Below are 23,507 nucleotides of genomic sequence, written 5' to 3'. Positions count from 1 at the left end.
GCCAACATTGTATTATTATTTGCATTGGGTCAAATTTTTCACCTATTTTAAGTGGATAGGATGGAAACAACCTTCAAATATCAAAATGTTGTTTGCGATGTTGTATACACAAGTTGAGATCTCATGTTTGGGTTTGAGGCAAAGTTATTATTTAATATGGTCATTTCCGACCTGGGCATTCTTCAGATCTTTGGTTATCAAATTCTTTCTTTTCTTTCTTCTTGTAACAAGAATAGCTAAACTCAGTTGTTTTCTGATCTGGAAAACAGTTCAGAAAACATTTTGGACAGCCTAATCTCAAAAGGAAACTTGGTTGCCTTTTTCTGGATCTGATCACAAAGCTCTTCTATTCCAGAATGTTATTTTGACGGGGAAAAGATGGGCATTTAGAAATGACAACTCCCAATTCAATCAAACCAAACACCTGTGCATGATATTGTTACTGTCTCAGACTCTCAGTATAAGATTAAGCCACTTCAAATGCTCCTACTCAAGCACCTGTTTGGCTTTGTGTAAACTGGTGTGACCCAAGCAAAATTAGTTTCTCTCCCAGCAGCGTACAGGCATGTTGCCAGCTTACGCTGTAAATTCTTCTGGGCATGGATTCCCTTCAGAGCTAATAAATCCTTCACACTTGATATAATCAAATTAGCCAGATGTATACAAGATGGCTGTTTATAAGCCAAAGCCTCCTTCCTATTCTCTCCTTCTTTCTTTCCTCAATTCCTTACCCTCCGGAATTTGCAGACATGCTGCCAAATTATCTTTAGACTAATACACAACCTTAATTTGGCTGTTTCCCTGCTGGATGCCTTTGTCAACTTGGAAGCTCGCTTGTTCTCTTGGAGTGTGGATGTTGTTGAACCAAAAATCAGCAGCTGAACAGCAACACAGCAATTGTGTTTTTCCTAAGATATCTTTTCAAATCAGTTTTGGCTGCTTTTGATCCCTGGCTGCAGCTGTTTACTTAGATGAAACTACAACCTGCTTTTTTTACACATTGCATAGCCCTGTGACTTCAAGCAGCTTTTCAGATTTCTGGGCAGAACCTGTGAAAAGTTCAGTTAATGGAGTGAATAGGGATACTGAGGAGAAAGGCTTCAATCCACAGGGTTACATTTCCTCTCGATTTAATTGTACCCGTGTGCTTAATGAACACTTGCACAGGACACTTAGGATCCTCTGGTCTGGTTAGACTTAACAAATTTGGATCATTAGTCTTAGCTTTCAAGAATGTGGCTTAGGCCCATGTTTTAACAGAATAACAGAGTTGGAAGGGACCTTGGAGGTCTTCTAGTCCAACCTGATGCTCAGGCAGGACACCCTATACTATTTCAGACAAATGGTTGTCCAATTTGTTCTTAAAAACCTCCAGTGTTGGGGCACCCACAACTTCTGCAGCCAAGTTGTTCCCCTGATTAATTGTTCTGTCAGGAAATTCTTCCTTGGTTCTAGGTTTGCTTCTTTCCCTGATTAGTTTCCATCCATTGCTTCTTGTCCTGCCTTCAGGTGCTTTGGAGAATAGGTTGACTCCCTCTTCTTTGTGGCAGACCCTTACAGGCTGTCATGCCACCCCTAGTCCTTCTTTTTATTGAACTAGACACACCCAATTCCTGCAACCGTTCTTCATATATTTTAGCCTCCAGTTCCGTAATAATCTTTGTTGCTCTTCTCGGCACTCTTTCTAGCGTCTCAACATTTTTTTTTACATCATAGCGACCAAAACTCGGTGAAGTATTTCATGTCTTACCAAGGCATTATAAAGTGGTATTAACACTTCACATGATCTTGATTCTATCCCTCTGTTAATGCAGCCTAGGACTGTCTTGGATTTGCCCTGCTCCTCTTCCATTCTTCCTTGTATAAGCACCCATGCTGAAAGTGTGGCTTATTTAAACCACAGTTTTCATTATATGTGAATCAAGAAGCTTTTAGGATTAATTTCTGTTTATTAACCACGATATAATAGAAGGTTCACAGTAGAGCTTACGTTCTTGCCAGATCTTAATCTTTCTTGTATAAGAAACACTGATATTAGTAACCACAAGCACGGGGTTTGCAAGTGGACCCCTACCCACAGTGCTATTTCAACTATTTCCACGTAGATTCTTTGCCTATGAAGACTTACAATCCACAGAACCTCGTGATCCTATTTGTGTTATGTTGCTAACAAGGCAGAGAATAGCGCAGAACTGACTTGGAGACACAAATGCCACCTCCCTCTTCCCGCTTAAGCCAAGCAATACTTACAAACAATGGACAATGGTCCTGCCATTGCCACTCTCTCCTTGCCACTTCTCTACTTGGGCTAATAAATTCAGGAAAGACTTTTTCGAGTCTGGAATATCTCTGTAGGCTGACCACCGCAGGTACTGAAAGTGCCGGACCATCAAGTGTCCTTCCTGTAACTAGAGAAGTCTTGTAATTAGTTCTCTTCTTCTCAAGTTTGCTAAAGCCAGAAGCCTTGAACCAGCTGTTTTCCAGGATGAAACATAACTTGGAATCTGATAGAGGTATCAGATGTCCATCTGCTTGCTTTTTATTCTAGGATAAAGATACACTAAGTCTGGGTTTCTCAACCTTGGCAACTTTAAGATGTGTGGATTTCAACTCACAGAATTCCCCAGTCAGCTGCTGGCTGGGGAATTCTGGGAGTTGAAGTACATGTGTGTTAAAGTGCCATGTTTGGGAACCCTGCACTAAACCATTCACAGCTCCCCAAATCTTTGGATTTAATCCCAGAAACCTCCTCAAATGACAATTTTTATCAAGGTGAAATATACATAATAAGAGAATAATCTTATTAGCCAGATTTAGGTTCAATGTTAAGAAATTAAATCATTTTTTTATCTCTATTGTATTCAAGTTTTTTTTTAAGCAGTCACCCTAAGAACGACATTCAAAAACTCTCTGCAGCTTGATTGCCCATACTCTTTCTTAGTGTTTCCCAGAGATGCATGGACCTTAACAACCAGAATTCTGAGAAATGATCAAGCTAGTTGCAGAATTCTGGGAAAGGTTCATGATCAGGAAATATTGTTCTAGGGCAGGGGTAGGCAACCTTGGCTCTTTTATGACTCGTGGACTTCAACTCCCAAAATTCCTGAGCCAGCATGGCTGGCTCAGGAATTCTGGGAGTTGAAGTCCACGAGTCATAAAAGAGCCAAAGTTGCCTACCCCTGTTCTAGGGCATAGGAATAGGCAAGAATCCCGAATTTCAATCAGTTGCATTGAACTACTAGGCCAGGGGTAGGCAACCTCGGCTCTTTTATGACTCATGGACTTCAACTCCCAGAATTCCTGACTCAGGAATTCTGGGAGTTGAAGTCCATGAGTCATAAAAGAGCCGAGGTTGCCTATCCCTGTACTAGGCAAACAATAAGAGGGAGAAGGTCTTTTCAGACAGTAATAACATTACTTCACTTCAAAATGAGGTAAATCTACTCAGCTGAACGTCTGCCCTAAAGTTCTACCCCTTCATTAAGTTAAGATGAGGTTGCCCCATCTTTACAACATGACTCATTGTTGGGCCTCAGTCCAGTAGTTGCTAACAACTGGCTTACATTGTTTTGTAGCAGGGAGTCTTGTGATTCATGAAAATAGGGAATTACCTACTTAGTACAACATGAGTCACAGGCAATTCTACTCAGGAGCTCAAATAATACTGCTCAAAATTTTGCAACTCTTTAGCTGGGGGAAAAAATAAATCTTAGATTTGATACATACATAACCAACCAAGTGTACAAGCATATCAAGATTCCTTGTGTTTCAGCATGATGCTACATGCTGATAAGATTTTAAAAATAATAATAAAGAGAAAGAGAAAATTAAAGCCACTAATGCAGTCATTCCAGAATGAATTTTAAAGCATCAGCTGTAAATCAGCTGAGAGAATATTTCATGGGGCATAGTAGAAGAATGAAATGATCTGCTCTTATTTGGTTCTGAGTTACTGATTCTTTGGACTTGTTCCTAAATTCAGGTAGTCCTCAACTTATGACCACAATTGAGTCCAAAATTTCTGTTGGTAAATGAGACATTTGTTAAGTGAATTCTGTACCATTTTATGACCTTTTTGCCAAGTGAATCACTGCAGTTCTTAAATTATTAACATGGTTGCGAAGTGAATCTGGCTTCCCCATTGACTTTGCTTGTCAGATGGCCACAAAAAAGGTGATCATATGAGTCAGTTGCCAACCATCTGAATTTTGATCACATGACCAGGGGAATGTTGCAACGGTCATAAATATGAAAAAAGGTCATAACTCACATTTTTCAGTACTGTTGTCACTTTGAACAGTCACTAAGTGAACTGCTGTAAGTCGAGGACTACCTGTATTACCTCCACCTTGTACACAGATGCACAGATAGTCCCATCTGTAGGTACAGATAGTCCTTGACTTGTTTAGCGACCATTCAAAGTGACAAAGGCACAGGAAAAAAATGACTTATGACCAGGACACACACTTATGACTGTTGCAGCATCCCCAGGGTCATGTTATCAAAAGCCAGGCACTTGGCAACCTGCAGGTATTTAACATAAGGTCATGTGATCACCATTTGTGGTACTTTCCCAGCAAGCAAAGTCAATGAAGGACAGATTTGCTTAGCAACCAGGTGATTTATTTAACAACTGCAGCAATTTGCTTAATAACTGTGACAAAAAAGTCATAATATCAGGCACGACTTACTTAACACCCCCCTGCTTAGCAATGGAGTTCCTTGTCCCTGTTGTGGTTGTAAGTTAAGGACTGCCTGTACTAGAGCCACACTGGTTTCAAAAATGATTTGGAAGAGGTCCTTGCTGGTGCACAAAAGCCAGAAAATCAGAACCCTTTTAGAGCAAGAGTCCCCAACCCCACCCCCACCCCCACCCCGGTCCACACAAACAAGCAAAGCCCCATCTGCGAGATGCAGGCAGCACACAAAACCACGCCCCCTCCAGTCCACGGAAAAACCTCTCTCCACGTAACCAGTCCCTGGTGCCCAAAAGGTTGGGGACCTCTGTTTTAGAGCGCTGCTCTGCTTGCACTCCCAAAAATTCCAGAGCACCTCTTGCAAATATAGTTGTGAATTATGCCTGACATTTGCAGCCAGCCAGCTAGCTAGCTGTTTCCTGGCAATCAATGACTGTTGCCTGCTTGCATTCATTTGGTATTCACTAAATAATAATAATAATAATAATAATAATAATAATAATAATAATAATAATAATAATAATAATAATAATAATAATAATAATAATAATAATAATAATTGAAATTGAAAGGGAAAGGAAGCAGGGATAAGGAAACGAGGCCCTGTAATACTTTCATAATATAGGTAGATTTGCAATATAATGTAGTTAGCATGGAATGGAATGAGGGGGGATTACTCGCCCATAGCTAAGCAAGCTAGAATTTAACAGCACTGGCTAGAAAGCTCAGTACAAAATCAGCGGAAAGGATGAAAATCCTATGAGGCTCAAAACAGGTTTTCAGACTGTCTCTCCGCCGATGGCATTCAAGTTCTTATTAATGCCTCTGTAATGGATTGGGGCAGGAGAGACACCATAATGAAAAAGGGACAATTAGCTACCAGTTTCTGAGCAACCTGCAGTGAGATTTCCATCTATGTTTCCCTCTCTGTAATTGTTCAATGAAGTCTTTCTGAATCAGGGGCTCTCTGGACCACAGTTCCTATAATCCCCAAGCAGTGTCCACCTTTAATATAGGGGCTGGAAGTTGTGGAAATTCTAATCCAATGTATTTGAAGAGCATTTGGTTGGGTTAGATTTTACATTGAACCTAAAGAGGAGGCTCTTCCAGAAATAGCACTTAGACTTATCTACCGCTTTATAGTGCTTTACAGCAGTCACTAAGTAGTTTACAATGTCAGCATATTGCATCCAACAATCTGGGTCCTCATTTTACCGATCTCAGAAGGAGGGAAGGCTGAGTCAACCTTGAGCTGGTCAGGATCAAACTTCAAGCCGTGGGCAGAGTCAGTCTGCAATGCTGCAGTCTAACCACTGCGCCACCACGTCTGGTGGTTCAATCTTTCATCCAATCTCATTCTGAAGCAAACTGCCTGAGTCAGTTTTCCTAGTCTAACACAAGACAAAATTCCTTGTCTTTTAAAACAAAAATAAAACAAAATGCAGGAAAGACAGACAATTCCATAAAGACCTAAGAAGGATTGTGCTGGACCACACCAGGGCTTATCTAAGCTAGCATTGTGAGTCACACAGCAGTCAGCTGGCTGCAATCAAAAAGTTCATCCAGCTAGGCAGCGGGATGTCTGCCCTGCTTCACAGTTGCTCCCTGCACCTGTATTGGTTATCCTGAGGCCCATTCATTCAGGATGGAGAGATCCTTTTGGAGTTCTTTGTAAAGATCTATCAGAGAGAGAAAATCTTACGCCGACTTCTTCAGTCTCAGCCACACAGGCCAGTAAACAGTGGCCATTCCCCAAAGATAGTGAAGCGTTTAGCTGGTCTGCATTGAATGACAATCAAGTCCTTTTCTTCCCAGGCACTTCTATGTTAGACAGAGTCACCTTATCACTGAGATGGGTGGAATATAATATATTACATACATACGTATGTATGTATGTATGTATGTATGTATGTATGTAGAGAGAACTAGTTTGGTCAAGTGGTTAAGGCACCAGGCTAGAAAGCAGGAGATCATGAGAGATCATGAGTTCTAGTCCCACCTTAGCCATGAAAGCTAGCAGGGTGATCTCAGGTCAACCCATCATGCAGGATTGTTCTTGCGGGGAAAATAGGGGGAGGAAGACGTGTCAGATATGTTCACCACATTGAATTATTTGTAAAAATAATACAGGTGGGAAACAAACAAACAAACAAACAAACAAATAAATAAATAAATAAAATGTTCTTGTTTCTTCTATCCTTTGCCTCTCCATCCATGCTTGCATGATTGGAAACTGGTTTTGGTGAGATTGATGGCGGGGGGGGGGAATGCATTAACCCTTCATTAACAGTAGCTTGCAATAACTTCCTTGCCCAAATTGAAATCCCCTTTTGCTTTTTCTGCCCTGAGAAAAAGCAGCTGCTGGGTTTCGTATAGAAACTTGGTTACCTCACCTCTCAGCCCCACCTCCGAATCTTTTATAAACAAAATGGCCTATTTCTTCTGGCATGACCGGACTACATTGATTATTCCATTTTATTCTGAAGTCAAATTTGTTGTGCTTTCCTACTGTCCCATTATAGAATTGCAAGTGAAGAAGCCTTAAGCTGCAAGTCAAGAATCCGAGAATCTACCACAACACGTGCAATTATTGCTGGTGGAAAGAGAAAAGAATGGCCCCACATGACCACAGTAAAAAACCCTTTCCCCTTTCCATTCCTTTCAGGTCAAGTTTTTCTTTTGAAAGCAAGCAAGCAAGTATTGATTTAATTATATTTTTTTAAAAAAAACAGTGCAAAATTTTAGAGCGAACTCACCCGCGTTATGTTCTGCACCCGGAAAAGACGGGCTACAACTTCTTCATCACTTGACTGAGATATGTATTCCACCTGCATTGGTCCATATTGCTGAAGGCCTGGTTCTGGCCAATATTGTAAACAAGGCTAAAAAGAAAGGAACAAACCGTGGCATGAATACCTGGCACTGCAGAGGTAGATTCACTCACCTAATAAGCCATAATGTGGTGCATGATGATTTGGAGTTAACACATCGTGCAAACTCAACCAGGAGGACAAAAGGTAGAGGGGTGAATTCAAAGTTTTTAAGGTCGAAGAAAAGAGTGGGTGCATGCTTCAGTGGGTTAAACTTGCCGTTCTCTTTTTCCTTTCTTCTCTCCCCTTCCCCATAGCCTGCAAAATTTGCCTCCACTTTTATGCAGATTGATTATTTTACTTGGTTATTCTTTGTTTTTCTCCAATAAAGAATACTCCCTGCACTGTGGAATCGAGCAGTGCTTACAGTATCTTGCTTTTATGTTTCACTGTAAAACCCATCGCTCCTTTTTGCACACACCCACTGCTAGTCCCTCTTTCTCTAAATAAATAAGCCTCATCTGTGTTTTTTATTTATTATTATTATTATTATTATTATTATTATTATTATTATTATTATTATTATTATTATTATTATTATTTTCTCTCACACATGGAAGCAATTCAATGTTGTTATCAGCATCCCTTTCAATCAAGGTTTGTTTTCAGCCAATTCCTCCTAGGATACATCAGGACAAGGTTTAATATTGCTTGGCATTAAAGGGACAGAAAACGATGACTGGTAGGATGGACTCTTGATATTCATTCATCTGGCAGCCTAACTGATGCACTGTCTACTTGGGGCATTATGAATGAAATTGTTTTCGGACCACGTTCAGCTGTAAATCTTATCCCTCTGAACATATAACCCTTTATTCAGGAATAGGCATGACCTGAGCAAAAGGAAATTGGTCCACTGCAGTAGATGGAAGTCACAGGCTTTGGAAAGGTTCTTGTTCCCAGGATCTAATTCAAGACTTTTCCCTCCTGCTTTTTTTGAGTCAAGGGACGTTTGCCTCTTCTCCTGATCATTCTGGGAGGGGTCTGATCTACTTGGACAGAATGATTCTCTCTAGCATGACGACTGCTATTCCTGCCTCACTAATTTCATTCCCTACGGCAGGGCTCTTCAAACTTGGCCCTTTTATGACTTGTGGACTTCAACTCCCAGAATTCCTCAGCCAGCATGCCTGGCTGAAGAATTCTGGGAGTTGAAGTCCACAAGTCATGAAAGGGCCAAGTTTGAAGACCCCTGTCCTACAGCAACAACCAGGATGGAAATATCAACACAAAAAACATGGTGTTTGTCACTGCACTTTAACACAGCATTTAGCTTTTTCAGGCCATCCAACAGTTCATGTCTCCTTTGGGTAGCACATGTATTTAAGGAATACAGGTAGTCCTCGACTTACAACAGTTAATTTAGTGACTGTTCAAAGTTACAATGGCACTGAAAAAAGTGACTTATGACCGGTTTTCACACTGACAACTGTTGCAGCATTCCTGTGGTCACCTGATCAAAATTCAGATGCTTGGCAATAGGCTCATATTTATGACGGTTGCATTCTCCCAGGGTCATGTGATGACTTTTTGCTGCTTTCTGACAAGCAAAGTCAATGGGGAAGCCAGATTCACTTAACAACCGGGTTAGTAACTTAACAGCTGCAGTGATTCACTTAACAACTGTGGCAAGAAAGATCATAAAATGAAGCAAAATTCACTTAACAAATGTCTCACATAGCAACATAAATGATGGTGTTCAAACTCGGAGCCATCATTTGGCTATTGCGATTCAGCTGAGAGATATTTCTTCCAAATTGCCTTCCCAAAGTCGTTTGCAGATCTACTGACTGGAGTAAATGTTTAAAACGAGGCTGAAACAGCACTAGGCACACATCCCTAAAGAGGCAGGTATCTAATGCAAGGAGCAGAATAAGATAACTGAGAAACAAAAGCAGATTTATACTGAACCCATAGGGGGAAGCATAGGGATCTGATAATGTTCATCTGTTTAAATTAGATCCATTTTCTGGATCTGAATCACAAACTCATCCAAAAGGCTGAACTCGTACAATGTGTCAAGTTGCAAAAATGCACACTAAAGTTAAAAATAACCCAACTTCGCATGCTCTACAGACACAGGCTGAAAGTTTTTAACTGACTTGGTTAAATGTGCTACACAACTCTGATTACAAAGACCAGAGAAGAACCAGAGCTTCTTATGTAGGGTGAAAATAGTTCTGCCTCTCTTCTCTTTTCCAGTTAAGCTCCCTCAATTCTTAGTTCGCCCTCTTGTAACAGAGTTCACTGCTTGGATTTTCCTCTGTGTCAATTGCTTCCAGAGTTAATTTCACTCCTGAATAAACTCCCTTTGGCCCTTCAGTATTACTAGACCTCCTGATATGGTAGCACTGAGAATAATGTTTATTTTCCTCTTCTGTTTATTAAGCACGCAGTGGTCCCCTTTAACTCAGCAAGATTGACAAAAGAGTGCTCATCTTCACACACACACATACACACACACACACACACACACACACAAGGTGGGGAGGGTCGTCCTTTAATTCATTCATCTCCTTGTTTCAATATCAGTAGTACAACAGTATGTTGGGTCATTGGCCCTGGAACTGTCTGATCTTGACTCATAAAATCATCCATTTAATGAAGGTGTCCATTAAGAGTCTACAAAAACAAAAATCAAGCAAATTAACATTATGGACTTGTAATGGGTCCTTAAAACTGCCATGAACCCAGCAAGAGTGTTTTGAATGTTTAGGGAGGGAGACTCAACCTTCCCAAAGGCTCCATAGTTTGAAGATCTAAATACAAAAACTATAGATTCCCAAAATTAAATCTGTAGGATGTTTATGGCTATGCCTTTGCCTGGAGCCCTTAAGCATCAACTCCCAGAATTCTTCAGAAGGTGTAGGCATTGGGTTGATGTTCAAGGGCTTCAGGATGGCAAAGGCAGGCATAAACATCCAATGGATTTAGATTTGGGGGATTTATAGATTATGCACCAGGTTGGAGAAGATTGCATTATGCCACCTAATGTCACTTAAAAGCATTCACACATTTCTGGCAGCAGTCCTTCCACCCACTGATTGAATTGAAGACCAACCAGAATGGCCTTCTCTGGTCATTTAGTTGCCAGCTTCCAACTCAGTCTGCTGTACAAATCCAATCATCTGTGATTTATTCAGCAAACCATAATGATCAGAGAAGCAGGTCACCGAGGCCTCTTCAACTGACTTACAATGGCCAAATGCCCTTTAGCTGTGCTCCTACAAAACTCTCTCAACAGTAGCCATGGCTGACTGTGCTTTGCTCACTTCCCTCTTTTCTTTTAAAACAATAAATCTAGACTGACTGGCTGTGACTGTGCTTTGCCACTGAATGCACAACTTCCATTGGCTGGAAGGCAGCAGCAGCATCTGCGCAGCATGTGGATGGCCATATTCCAAAGATTGCTCAAGCCAGACGCAATTCTTAGCTATTTAAGGAGTAAATTTTTAAAAAGTTTCAAGCTTATGCCGCTGCAAGCCTTCTGCCTATAAAAGCCCCAAAATATAAACTGGGGGAGGGGAGCAAAACTGGAAACCAGTTTTTAAAATTACTCTGAGGGGATCTTGGGCCCTAGAAGAGTTGATGACAGATGGCAAACCAGCAAGGAAAGGTAAAATGATATAATGCTGGGTCGAGAGTCCAGGACTTACTACCTCAACATGTTTAAGTAGGAGAACACTCTTATTTGATATTCCAGTCCCACTTATCATTTAACTACTTCATCCCATCTTTTCTCTTTGCTCAGGGCAAAGAACTCAGAGTATCTGCTCAGTGGGCATATTTATTATGTGGATTTCTATCCTGCCCTTTCTCCAGGAGCTGAAATTGTTGTATGTAGATTTGTTTTCAGCAGTTTCACATAGTAATGGTCCTGTGGGACAGATTCAGTGGTGGGATTCAGCTGGTTCGCACCACTTCAGCAGAACCGGTAGCTAATTTTTTTGTTGCCCAGGCCCAGAATGGACTTTCGGAAGCGGCATCCACACAGAGAACCGGTCGTTCACCTATTGGAATCCCACCACTGGATAGATTTAATTCATGATCCCAATGAATAATCCCAAATTATCAGCAAGGTTCTGCGCCTGAAGTGAGACCTTGAATATGGGTCTCACTGTTCCTAGTGCAGCGGTAGGCAACCTTGGCTCTTTTATGACTTGTGGACTTCAACTCCCAGAATTCCTGAGTGACTCAGGAATTCTGGGAGTTGAAGTCCAAGAGCCATAAAAGAGCCAAGGTTGCCTACCCCTGTCCTAGTGCAATGCTTCAAGCATTATAGATCTGGAACAAAACTACTGGTGCAAAAAAAAAAATAGAGGTAATCAAGTGACAAGTGGGTCTCTCTCACTTACCCAGGCAGAATTGGACTGGTTGAGCTGGTTGAGCATAATGATGGAGGTGCAGCCATAGTCATATACCAACCTCCAGAAATCTGTTGTGGTGTTTTGTAGGGGGTGCAAGGTTACAATGAAAGCAGCACTGTTGGTGTAGCTCTAGGAGAAGAACAAAAGAGATTGGTAAAAGCATGTAGGAAACAAAAACTGAAACAACTCTTCAGTGGGCACTGCGGGGGTTTCTCAGGCTCTGCTACTTTAGGATGGGTGGACTTCAACTCCCAGACTAGCAATACAGACATCTCAGTCCTTTAATACCACACTCAAAGGGAGGGAGAAGCAAACTATCTGCTCTTGCTTCACCTCTTGTTTAAAATTTTGGGCTGGCATAAGATGAACCTTTCCTAATCTGACAAGGCCATTCTCATGTTAAGTCTGCTCATCAATCACAATTGCAACGTCGCTGGTTAAAAGGAGCTGAACAAAAGGAGCCTTAAATGACTGCGATGAAGGAGGGAGTAAACGTTTAGATTGGGATTTCCAACCTTGGCAACTTGGACTACAGAATGTCTTAGCCGGCTGAAGTCCACACAAGATACATGTAGTGGTATCTTTATCCTAGAATATAAATTGAGAAGATGGACGTCATCCAGATCAGGGGTATCCAACCTTAATAACTTTAAGACTTGTGCACTTCAACTCCCAAGAATTCCCCAGCCAGCTATGATGATGGCCACAGGAGAGGAAGTAGGCCTTTTAAGAGCATGAACTGGGCTGCTGCTTCTTTAACCTAATAGTTAATCCAGGCCTTCTTGGAAATATCCACATGCAGTCTTAAAACTGGGATTGCCCTAATAAAGTAGTTAAGCCAAGAAAATAATTAAAGCTGATTTGATCAAATCAAAATTAAGTACAGCTTATATGACTTCATCACACATTTAATAATTGTTTACCTTAGTAGCCTTAAAAATAGTGTTTTGTAAGCAGCTTGTAAAGATACTCAGGCCACTTATTCCTAGATCTAGATTCACAATAATGCTCCATTAAAATACGCGTGAATGGAATAGTTGCCTCTCTGCTCAAATACTTTTTTGAAAATACTGTTTTTAAAGGAAGAAGGGTAGAAGAAATAAAGTTTTAGTGTAGACTCTGAAGGACGGCCTTCCCTCACTGAGCCAGCCTAAGTCAAATCCTGATCCAATCATTTCATGCTGTGGTGGTAAAAGAAAAGACCTAGGGGGAAAAATACGTAGATGAAGCTTTTCACCCTTGACAATTCATTTTCCTTTGGAGCGTTGCATGGTGACAGGCTTTCAAAGTGATTGTTCTCCTTCTTCCTAGGTAACTGGCATTTTCCTTGGTTAATTGAAAGGGGCTGTTGATTATTTTAGGCAATATAGCTTTCTTTGGCCCTACTCTTACCTGGAAGCTAGCATACCATTCGTACACATTACACATTGGCACAAAATAATGCAACTCAATCATATTTTAATTGCCCGGTACACCGCCCCGAGTCCTTCGGGAGAGGGGCGGTATATAAATCCAAATAATAAATAACTAAATAAATATTGTCTAGACAGAAGAATGCCATCAAAATGAGTGCAATCTACAGGACTTTCGGGGGAGGTGATGATGTATTCGGAATTTTCTAACCCAAGAGGAAGCAAAAGGAAAGCAACGAAATGGCTTTGTACATGCTGAATAGCATTACTGACACTTGACTATATGAGACAGTATTCTGAATTAATATAAAGCTGCTTCCTACACTCCTCTACACGCCAAATTATAAGGGCCAGCAGCTCCAACAGCAACAGATCCTGGAAATGTACTTCTACAATATCTACAGCAGGGATGTCCAACCTAGGCAACTTTAAGACTTATGCACTTCAACTCCCAGAATTCCTCAGCAAGCATGGCTGGCTCGGGTATTCTGGGAGTTGTGATCCACAAGTCTTAAAGTTACCTAGGCTGGACAGCTCTGATTTACAGCAGTGTTTCTCAAGCTTGGCAACTGTAAGAAGTATTGAGATGTGTGAGGTTAAAAGAAGCACAGTTTGTCCAATGTACTAAATTAAAGAGAGGTACAAGGGCTGGCTTCTATCATACAGCATCAAGACTCAGAGACATACAGAATTAACCAGGTAACAAACCAAAAGACAAAGTGCCAAATATCAAATCATCATATGCTCATACAAAAGACACAACAAAGTATCAAATTCTATCAATTGGTGAGGTTCAGAGAGGTACTGATCGATGGTCAATTTCATTTCAATTTTTTAAAAAATTGAAATTATCTAGCTAGGTGGCAGCACTTAATCAACTGTAGCTAAACTGAGAAACTGTGAGCTTGAGAAGATCAGTCTAAATTGGCTAACAAGGGCAACTAAATTACTAGTACAGTTGACTTTTTTCTTCTGATAGATGTTTTACAGTGATTTTCTAAAACCTTATTTAAGTTTTGAGCTTTTTATATATTTGTTCCTAAGGCTTTGTCTCCCAAACGTTTTCTAACTTCTGTCAAACTTTTCTTGGGATTCTGTTCTCCTAGCATCCAATTTTGGAACCTAACTTTGCAGCTTAAAGTTGGTGTAGGACAGGGGTCTTCAAACTTGGCAACTTTAAGAGTTGTGGACTTCAACTCCCATAATTCCTCAGCCAGCTCTGAGAATTGAAGTCCATAAGTCCTAAAGTTGCCAAGTTTGAAGATCACTGGTGTAGAAAATGTAGATGGGGTTGGCCAATGACTTTCCCACCCATTCCTTGCCATCTAAGAGATGAACTTACATCAGTTAAGGCCGCGTTGATGTAATTGTTGCTGTCTCCATCCATGGAGATCAAAAAAGGGAGGCACCGGTCTGGAGGCAGCACATCCATACTCCGATTTTTTTCCCGATTGCGTGGTAGAAGGGCAATGCTGCACTCCTCCACATCCAGGTGGGGTGTTACAGAATTCAGAGTCTGCTGGACACGAAGAAACCAGATCAGGCAGCATTTTATAATCTTATTGGCAGATGAAATTTAGCACTACAGCTATCCACTTAAGATTAAGATTAAGGTGCTGCCTAGAAACTGGGAGACTGTGAACTCTAATCCCACTTTAGGCATGAAAACCAGCGAGGTGACTTTGGACCAATCATCAGGAGAATGTGAGCTCTAGTCCCGCCTTACCCATGGAAGCCAGCTGGGTGACTTTGGACCAATCACCAGAAGACTCTGAGTTCCAGTCTTGCATTTGGCATGAAAGCTGGCTAGGGGTCTTTGGGCTAGTCACTCTCTGCCAAACTCAGTTCACAGCTTTGTCGTTGTGTCAAAAATAGGAGGCGGAAGGTGTGTTAGTTGTGTTTGCTACCTTGAGTTATTTGTAAAAATAATAAAAGCAGGATAAAAATAAATAAAATGTTTGCTGCCTTGAGTTACTTACAAAGTAATGAAGACGGGTTAAAAATCCAAATCAATACAACTTTCTATTTTTAAAAGAAGGAAATTATTCAAATTGCTTTGTGCTCCAGGAAAGGCCGTAATTCAAAACAGATGGATGTGTCTTCCAGGGTTGAACCTAAGAACAGGCCTGCTGTATCAAGTCAAGGCCCAGCTCAGCCCAGCATCTTGGTTTCTCATCATGGTTAACTGGTCAGGGCTCTCCAACTTTAGCCACTTTATGACTTGTGAACTTCAACTCCCAGAATTCCTCAGCCACAAGTCACAAAGTAGCCAAAGTTGGAGAGCCCTGAACTAGATGCTTCTGGAGGATATACAAGTAGATTATGCAGACATATCCCTCTCTCACTGTTATTTCCCCATAACTCTTCTCTCATTATTTCTATGTAACTGGTATTTGGAATTATTTTTTTTATTACATTTATATCCCGCCCTTCTCCGAAGACTCAGGGCAGCTTACAAGCTTAGCAGTAGCCTTCATTCTATGTATATGCCTGCTTGTTAGGGCTTTCACACACACCCCAAGCGGCATTATTACAAAGTCAGCTTATTGCCCCCAACAATCTGGGTCCTCATTTTACCTACCTCGGAAGGATGGAAGGCTGAGTCAACCTTGAGCCTGGTGGGATGCGAACCTGCACTAATTGCAGGCAGCTGGTGTTACTTAAGGAGGCATTAGCCCACTGCTCCACCAAGGCTCTTATAATTATGCCTATTGGGGACACACAAGCATGGTCAAGAGCCCTAGTTTCACAAAAACCTCCAGTTTTCAATTACTCACCTGAAATTCCTCCCGCAACTGAGAAGAGTTGCTCTGTGGATCTATCCTAACCATCTCTTTGTATGTAGGTCTGAACTCACTGATGGGAATGCTGGTCTCTCCACAAAGACAGGCTTCCAATATGGCATCATGGATGAAGACATATTGCTCCTTTAGAAGGAATGAAGGAAATGAAGACTTGTTAAGAACATCTGAACTGCATCATTCACATGTCACATTTAATTAATCGGTTGCAATGCTCTTGTACTGCACAGTAAAACTGCTCCTGAAATAATATGGAATCCAGCTGTTCTGATTGTGCCCAAAGGATACATACCAACCACAAAGGAGGCTTTCAAACTTGCCCCCAAAGTGATTCCCCCCCCCCCAAAAGGAACTGGACTTTCTTTCTCAAGAAAGAACAATGGAACAATGCACTTTACCCTGTCCCATCCCAATAAAACTCACTTCAGTCTGAATCATGTTGATTCTCCGGGAGCAGAGAGTCTTCACACAATTGTAAATGTCTACAACTCCTTCACACTCGGCCATATCCAGCATCACATCCAGGACTATGTAGCAACCTGTCCGTCCAGTACCAGCACTGCAGAGGTTTGCGGAAGCATGAGAAAAGAAGAAATGGTCAGAACTGGGTATTAAATGTGGAAATGTCTCTATATTTGCTTCATGAATTTTTTTGAATTCATACACTTCTGATTTCCAGATATAAATGTTTTAATCTTTGAAAATTTAATACATTCTGAAAGTTGGAATATATTTCAAATTCCTTAGAAGGCTTATGCACTAGAGCTAGACTTAAGGCTAGGTCAATAGAAGCATTTCTTCTGAAAATATTATAGTCCAGTATGGTAGAGCAGGTGTGTCCAATCCTGGCAATGTGAAGACTTGTGGACTTCAACTGGCAGGGGAATTCTGGGAGTTGAAGTCCACAGCTTAAAGGTTGCTAAGGTTGGACACCCCTGTGGTAGAGAATTTCCAATCAAGGGTGGAGAAATGCCAAGGTTTATATTAGAAGGCCCTCTCTTTCATTTTAAAACACAATTCTCTCTCCAGTGATTTCCAGTCTTTCTGGTTGTTCTTACGTCCATTGAATCTCCAGGGGACCCTCTTACAGAATTCTGCTCTTTAGACTTTTTCAGTGGTGGTATTTCTGGGGAATCCTGGGATAAAGTAATTCTTGGAGACAGAGGAGTCTGGAACGAGCCAATGGATTCAACAGCACAGCAAAAGAGGTATCATGACATCACGGTATAAACTCTGCCCCTTTTGTAGTAGTAACATGCACTGCAGTTGCAATGCTCAAGTGAAAAAGAGGGAATTTGCATCCCTTTTGTGATACAACAAATATTTCATCATTGGCCTCTTGCTGTTCTCTATATATGCTGCAAATATTTCCTGGAGCAAATTCAGAGAAATCTCCATCCAGTTGTTCTACTCAGAGACTTAATGCAGAATTTCATCATTAGCATGCATATGAAGATTCAACTTTAGGTTTTCCTATCATAAAGGACAAGGGCTGAAGATAGCTAGCTGCAGAGAAAGAGGTTGGCAGCCCTTATGTGGCCTCACCCAATGCTGATACTCTTCTCCCAATAGCCTTCCAGACAAGGGGTACCCTTGCAGAAATGTCCTCAAGCTACAGAAATACCTCGATCCATGATCCTACAATATATTTCTTTCTCCATACACAGCAAACAGAAGTTTTCTCCCCACACAGGACAGCCCCAGGCTAAAACAGATCTTTCGTATTCATGTACAAAACAAATCACATCTGTTAGATTTTTTTAAAAAAGAAAAAAGAATCCGCCGGCAATGCTACTTAGGACACCCTTGGTCCTTCTCTTAAAGGAAACTTGCCTGTAGCATATGGTGACCCCGGTTTCTCTGGTTAGAAGCCCCACCCTTCAAAGTCATTAGCAAAGAGCCCAACTGCAGCACAACGGAGCCACATCTCCCCCTTTCCAGTGTTGCTTTAAAACCCTCTAATATACTAATTTCTGGGGCTGATGAATCACTTGCTGTGATTCTCGGTGATTGCATGCTGAGGAAACTAATTATTCTCGTTGTCCCTGATGAATGAATACTGATGAAGCAATTGGAGGCCAAAATAAAAAGTGTCTGTGTTTCATAGAGGGGGGAAATTCCCCTGCTTTCATTCATCACTTCGTTCTTGTTATCTGGCCCGGAAAGCACCATCGTACACAGAATGCCTCCAAAGCTCGGAGGAACGTTTAGCAAGGAGAAATTCCACATTGTGCATACAGTAGGAAGCTTAAGACTGCTCGGCCAGCAACTTTTGAAAAGCAGATGTGATAGTGTCCCCTACCATCTCTTGGCCCTAACATTCTGGGGCAAGTTAGGCCACCCACCCACACTGATGGGTGGTTAATTATAAGATTAAAAAAGACAGGTAAAGAGAGCCAGTTTGGTCTCGTGGTTAAGGCACCAGGCCAGAAACCAGGAGACTGTGAGTTCTAGTTTGGCCTTAGCCTAGAAAGCCAGCTGGGTGACCTTGGGCCAGTCCCTCTCTTTCTCAATCCAATTCATCTCACAGGGTTGCTATTGCAAGGAAAATGGGAGGAGGAAGGTGTGCTGGATGGGTTTGCTGATTTATTTATTTATTTATAAATAAATAAAATTTATTTATTTTATTACATTTATATACCGCCCTTTCCCGAAGGACTCAGGGCGGTTTACAGGGTGATTAAAAAACCAAGATACAAAAGTGCACTCAGACATGAAATATTTCTGTAATAATAATAAATTAAAAGCACAACAGATATTCCTTCCTGCTCTGCCCATATCCGAACACACCTATCTGTTGGTAAGCCAACAGCTGAGAATGTTCCAAAAGGCAACTGTACAGTCTTGGGTTGTTGTTGTTGTTTTTTGTTTTCCTTTGAAAACATTTTGCTTCTCATTCAAAAGAAGCTTCTTGGATGAGAAGTGAAACGCTTTCAAGGGGGGAGAAAAAAAAACCCCGAGATCAGCTGCCTTTTGGAAAAGCACGTTTGGGACAACCAGGTCCTGGATGATTGACAACCTCCCTAAACAGTCGAGATTGTTTATACACTGAAGGAAGTACACGTCAGCTGAAATTCACCATATTCTGAGTTGCAGGTAGGAGTGTCCGTGGATGGAGATGGAATTTTGGGTGGGTGAAGATGGTGGTGAAATAAAAAGAGGGCATGGTCTCAAAGATATAGCTGTGCTCTCCATCTTTGGATCCCCACTGCATACCTTCCTAGTTGCACGTTTTCACATATCCAATTCCACATTTTGGGTTGGAGTTTAAAATAATATTACACTCATGTTGAAATATTACCCTGCCTTTCCCCCCCCTACTAGTTCTTATTCTCATTTGATTAGGATGTGCTCGTTCTTTGACATTTAATTCAAAGGAGAAGCACATGTCTGAGAATGTACTGCAGATGTAACTGTTTGTTTGTTTTTTAAAAAAAGCTTTTATTTTAATTCTGCCACTGTCAACAAAATATAGCACATTTTAAAAACTGGAAAGCGAAGTACACAAAAGCGATACATAAATAAATTCCTGTGTATTTTGGGTGGATGGAGAAAGACATTCGTAATCTCAAATAGTGATTCAAAATGCTCCTATAAAAAATATTTGCACAGATGGAGGCAACTGGGAATACTTTGCTGGTGCAACTTAAAAACTGGGGATCAAATGTAAATAAAACAATTTTGAGTTAATGGATTGTTGCTTTGATTTTGAATTAATGGATTATTGCTTTGATTTTGAATTAATGGATTGTTGCTTCTGTCTTATTTTTTTTAACCAAATCCTATTTTCTATACATTTAAGAATCACTGATCCAAGGAAAACTGTACTTTAATTTTCCAGTGTTTCGCTACTGTAAATCTGTTGGCCAACTGATTAATTTCTTGTATTGAACGATATTATATGTTCTTAGGAAAAAGGACTGTAACATTATACTATTGTACTGGTGTTTTGTTTTTTTTTGCTCTCCCCTAGCCCACCTCCCCAAAAACTTTGTATTAAAATCCATAAGTAATTGGACAATGCCACTGCAGATGTTCCAGCTAGTTTAAAACATCTCTAATACAATTTAGAAAGACTATGGTTAATAGATTACAATTCTGTGGGGCGTTAGAATTATCTATCAATTGTTTTCATCATGTATTCTTGATGACTTGTCAAAATACATTTAAAATAATTTGGTAAAGAGTGCTAAGCCCTTTTCTCATACTTTTAAGATTTTCAAGTGAGCCTCTTATAATTTAAATAAGAGTTTTATATAATATTGGAGAACTTCCTTTGATTTTAAATCACATTTGCATTGCTAATGTTCTTGAGAGTACAACTTCATGAAACTAAGAACATTTTTGTACTTCTTTCATTCATTCTAAACTAAGTTAGAACTTGCAACAACTTCAGCAAAATATATTCAGAAGAAATAAAGTGAGTTTCAATAATCCATCTTCTCATCCTATAAAACTGCCTATCCTCCCATTCCTTCATCACATTTATCCTTATGTTTAAAATGTGGATGATCAAGGAATGAAAACAGAGGGGAAGGATGAAGGGAAAGAAATTGGTTCTAAGTTTTCCAAATTTTTATCTAACGCAAATTGGGTATGTGATAGATATTAATTTCTCAATATCAAGGAAGAACTGTATTGCCCAAATAGATTAAAAAAATCCAACGCTAATGCAATCTGTATCCGCTAAATGTCATTTCGGTTCTGAATAAAGTGAGTTATTTATTTTAACTGAAAAGAATGAAAACAATAGCTAGCTCTTCATCTTATTTTTCTGGATTGTAGTTTTCTATATTTATACACTACCGCAGACCTCAACAAAAATTAACAAATTGATATTGTTCTTTGCCATCTACAAAATCAGGTAATAGGGAAAGGATTTGGAAATATCTGAAATAAATATAGTTTGATGAAAAAATGTTTTTTCTTGTTGTATTTGGCCAAATAATGACCTAGAACTAAGGAGAAATTTCCTGACAGTGAGAACAATTAATCAGCGGAACGGTTTGCTTCCTGAAGTTGTAGGTCCTCCATCACTGGAGGTTTTTAAGAAGAGAATGGACAACCGTTTGTCTGAAATGGTATAAAGACAGTGGTGGTGAACCTATGGCACGCGTGCCACAAGTGGCACACTGAGCCCTCTCTGTGGGCACGTGCACCGTCGCCCCAGTCCTAGGCCTTTAGCTGGGTTTTATAAAACGTTTTCACTTTAGGCCTCCGCTGCCGTGTGCAAAAAAAAAAAAAGGTTCAATCAATTAATTTCAACTTATTGCAGGGAAAAAAAGGATTTCGCAAAGTTGGAATTGATTGAACTTTTTAGTCCCACCCAGTCTTCAGTTATCACTGCAGCCACGCCCACCCAATGGGCCATGCCCAGCCAATGGGCCACACCCAGCCAATTTATTTATTTATTTTATTTTAATTCCATTTATATCCCGCCCTTCTCCGAAGACTCAGGGCAGCTTACAAGCTTAGCAGTAGCCTTCATCCTATGTATATGCCTGCTTATTAGGGCTTTCACACACACACCCCAAGCGGCATTATTACAAAGTCAGCTTAATTGCCCCCAACAATCTGGGTCCTCATTTTACCTACCTCGGAAGGATGGAAGGCTGGGCCACACCCAGCCAATGGGCCACACCCAGCCAATGGGCCATGCCCACCCGGCACCCTACGATACATAAGTGGCTTTTGGGTTGCAGTTTAGGCACTCGGACTCTAAAAAGTTTGCCATCACTGGTATAGGGTCTCCTGCTTGAGCGGGGGGGGGGTTGAACTAGGAGACCTTCAAGGTCCTTCCAACCCTATGATACTATGACAAAGATGTTGACTTCAATTCTCTTTGCTCTTTCACAAGAGAGGACTATTTATTTATTTACTATTCAATTTCCATGTTGTCCATCTCCTCTACAAGATGACTCTGGGGAGACAACTGTATTTCTTTCACGGATAACACTTTTTTGTAATAATTATTCCTTAGTATTAAATTCAACTGGGCCACAGTGAATGCCATTATGTATTTGGAGAGGTTTTTGCAAATGTTTATCCATCTCATTTATTTACTTAGTGACAGCTCATTGTCTGATCATCTTTCCATAGCCTGGGCTTTTCCTGTTTCCCACACTACTACTGACTCCCAAGGGAAGTCCTCAAGACTTTTCCCATGGCCCTTGTTCCAAATAGGAATTGTGAGCATGCAGAAAGACTTCAGCATACCATACAAACATGTCACAGAAAATAGAACTAGCCATTGCAACTTCCATATCTATCTTTTTTTGGGATGCACAACACCTTTATTTGGGGGGGGAGGGGAATTTTGATAATTTTGAAACCAGGGAATGATGAACAAGTGTAGGCTCCATTCAGTGATATCCAGTAGTAGATTGGAAAAATTTGAGGTTAGTGGCTTGCCACACTTTTCTCCCATTAAAATGATGGCATATTTCCTTTGTGATCCTGCTCACAATAAAGCCATTTTCTTACTATAACCTTTCACATATCCCCATTTAAAATGTGTATTTTCCCACATTATGTTCTGAAGATCCTTTTTTTTTTAACCAAAACAGCCATCCACAAAATTAACATCTATGATTTTTGGACGTACCTGCAGTGAATAACTATGGGTCCTGCATCAGGAGGTGTAGAAGCTTTGACTCTGCGAATGAATGCCAGCAGCCCCGTGGCATGGTAGGGTACCCCGTGTTCTGGCCACGATGTGAAGTGGAACTGCTGAACTTCATGCCTTGCTGAATAGCCTCTCTGCAAGCAATGAGAGTGAGATAGATCTACACTGTTGATGTCCAAAATAGCTATTAATTGACCTAACCCACCCTCCTTCCTTCCTTCCTTCCTCCCTCTCTCCCTTCCTTGCTCCCTTCCTTTGCTTCTTAGGGCCAAAAGAGAGATACTGAGGCAAGGTCATACAGTTAGTTTTACACCCAGTAGTAGCAATAGCACTTAAACTTATATACCACTTCATAATGTTTTACAGCCCTCTCTAAGAGGTTTACAGAGTCAGCCTATTGCCCCCAACAATTTGGGCCTTCATTTTACTGATGTCAGAAGGATGGAAGGCTGAGTCAACCTTGAGGCAGTCAAAATCAAAGTTCTGGCAGTGGGCAGAATTAGCCTGAAATACTGCATTCTAACCACTGTGCCACCCTGGCTCCTAGAATTGTGAGTAGAATTCACACAATCTCCCAGTTTCTAGCCTCATGCTTTAATCATTAGACAAACTGTCTCGTTGAGCCATACTCTTCCTTTAATTGGGATATTCCAGTCATCCTCCTCTTCCAGTTTGTGCAGTATAAATTCAAACTGTACCTGCAAACAGCTTGCCTTGATCACATTTGGCAAAGCC

The 23,507-nt window shown here is 40.8% G+C and overlaps 1 protein-coding gene across 1 annotated transcript in view; it reads right to left on the bottom strand.

Moving 5' to 3' along the window:
• The window catches only part of PTPRU (protein tyrosine phosphatase receptor type U), a 330,295-nt gene that overhangs the window by 6,932 nt on the left and 299,856 nt on the right, over positions 1–23,507 (bottom strand). The window contains exons 23-29 of the mRNA XM_083370035.1: positions 22,752–22,906; positions 16,571–16,706; positions 16,124–16,273; positions 14,689–14,862; positions 11,923–12,063; positions 7,454–7,579; positions 2,251–2,402 (exon numbers count right to left, since the gene is read on the bottom strand). Coding sequence (XP_083226161.1) covers positions 2,251–2,402; positions 7,454–7,579; positions 11,923–12,063; positions 14,689–14,862; positions 16,124–16,273; positions 16,571–16,706; positions 22,752–22,906 — 1,034 coding nt within the window. The remainder of the gene's footprint in view (positions 1–2,250; positions 2,403–7,453; positions 7,580–11,922; positions 12,064–14,688; positions 14,863–16,123; positions 16,274–16,570; positions 16,707–22,751; positions 22,907–23,507) is intronic.

The sequence above is a fragment of the Vipera ursinii genome, assembly GCF_947247035.1.
Source record: "Vipera ursinii genome assembly, chromosome: 9".
Classification (NCBI taxonomy): Eukaryota; Metazoa; Chordata; class Lepidosauria; order Squamata; family Viperidae; genus Vipera; species Vipera ursinii.
Note: the sequence above shows the minus strand (reverse complement) of the source record. Positions and strands in the feature narration are given on the sequence as shown.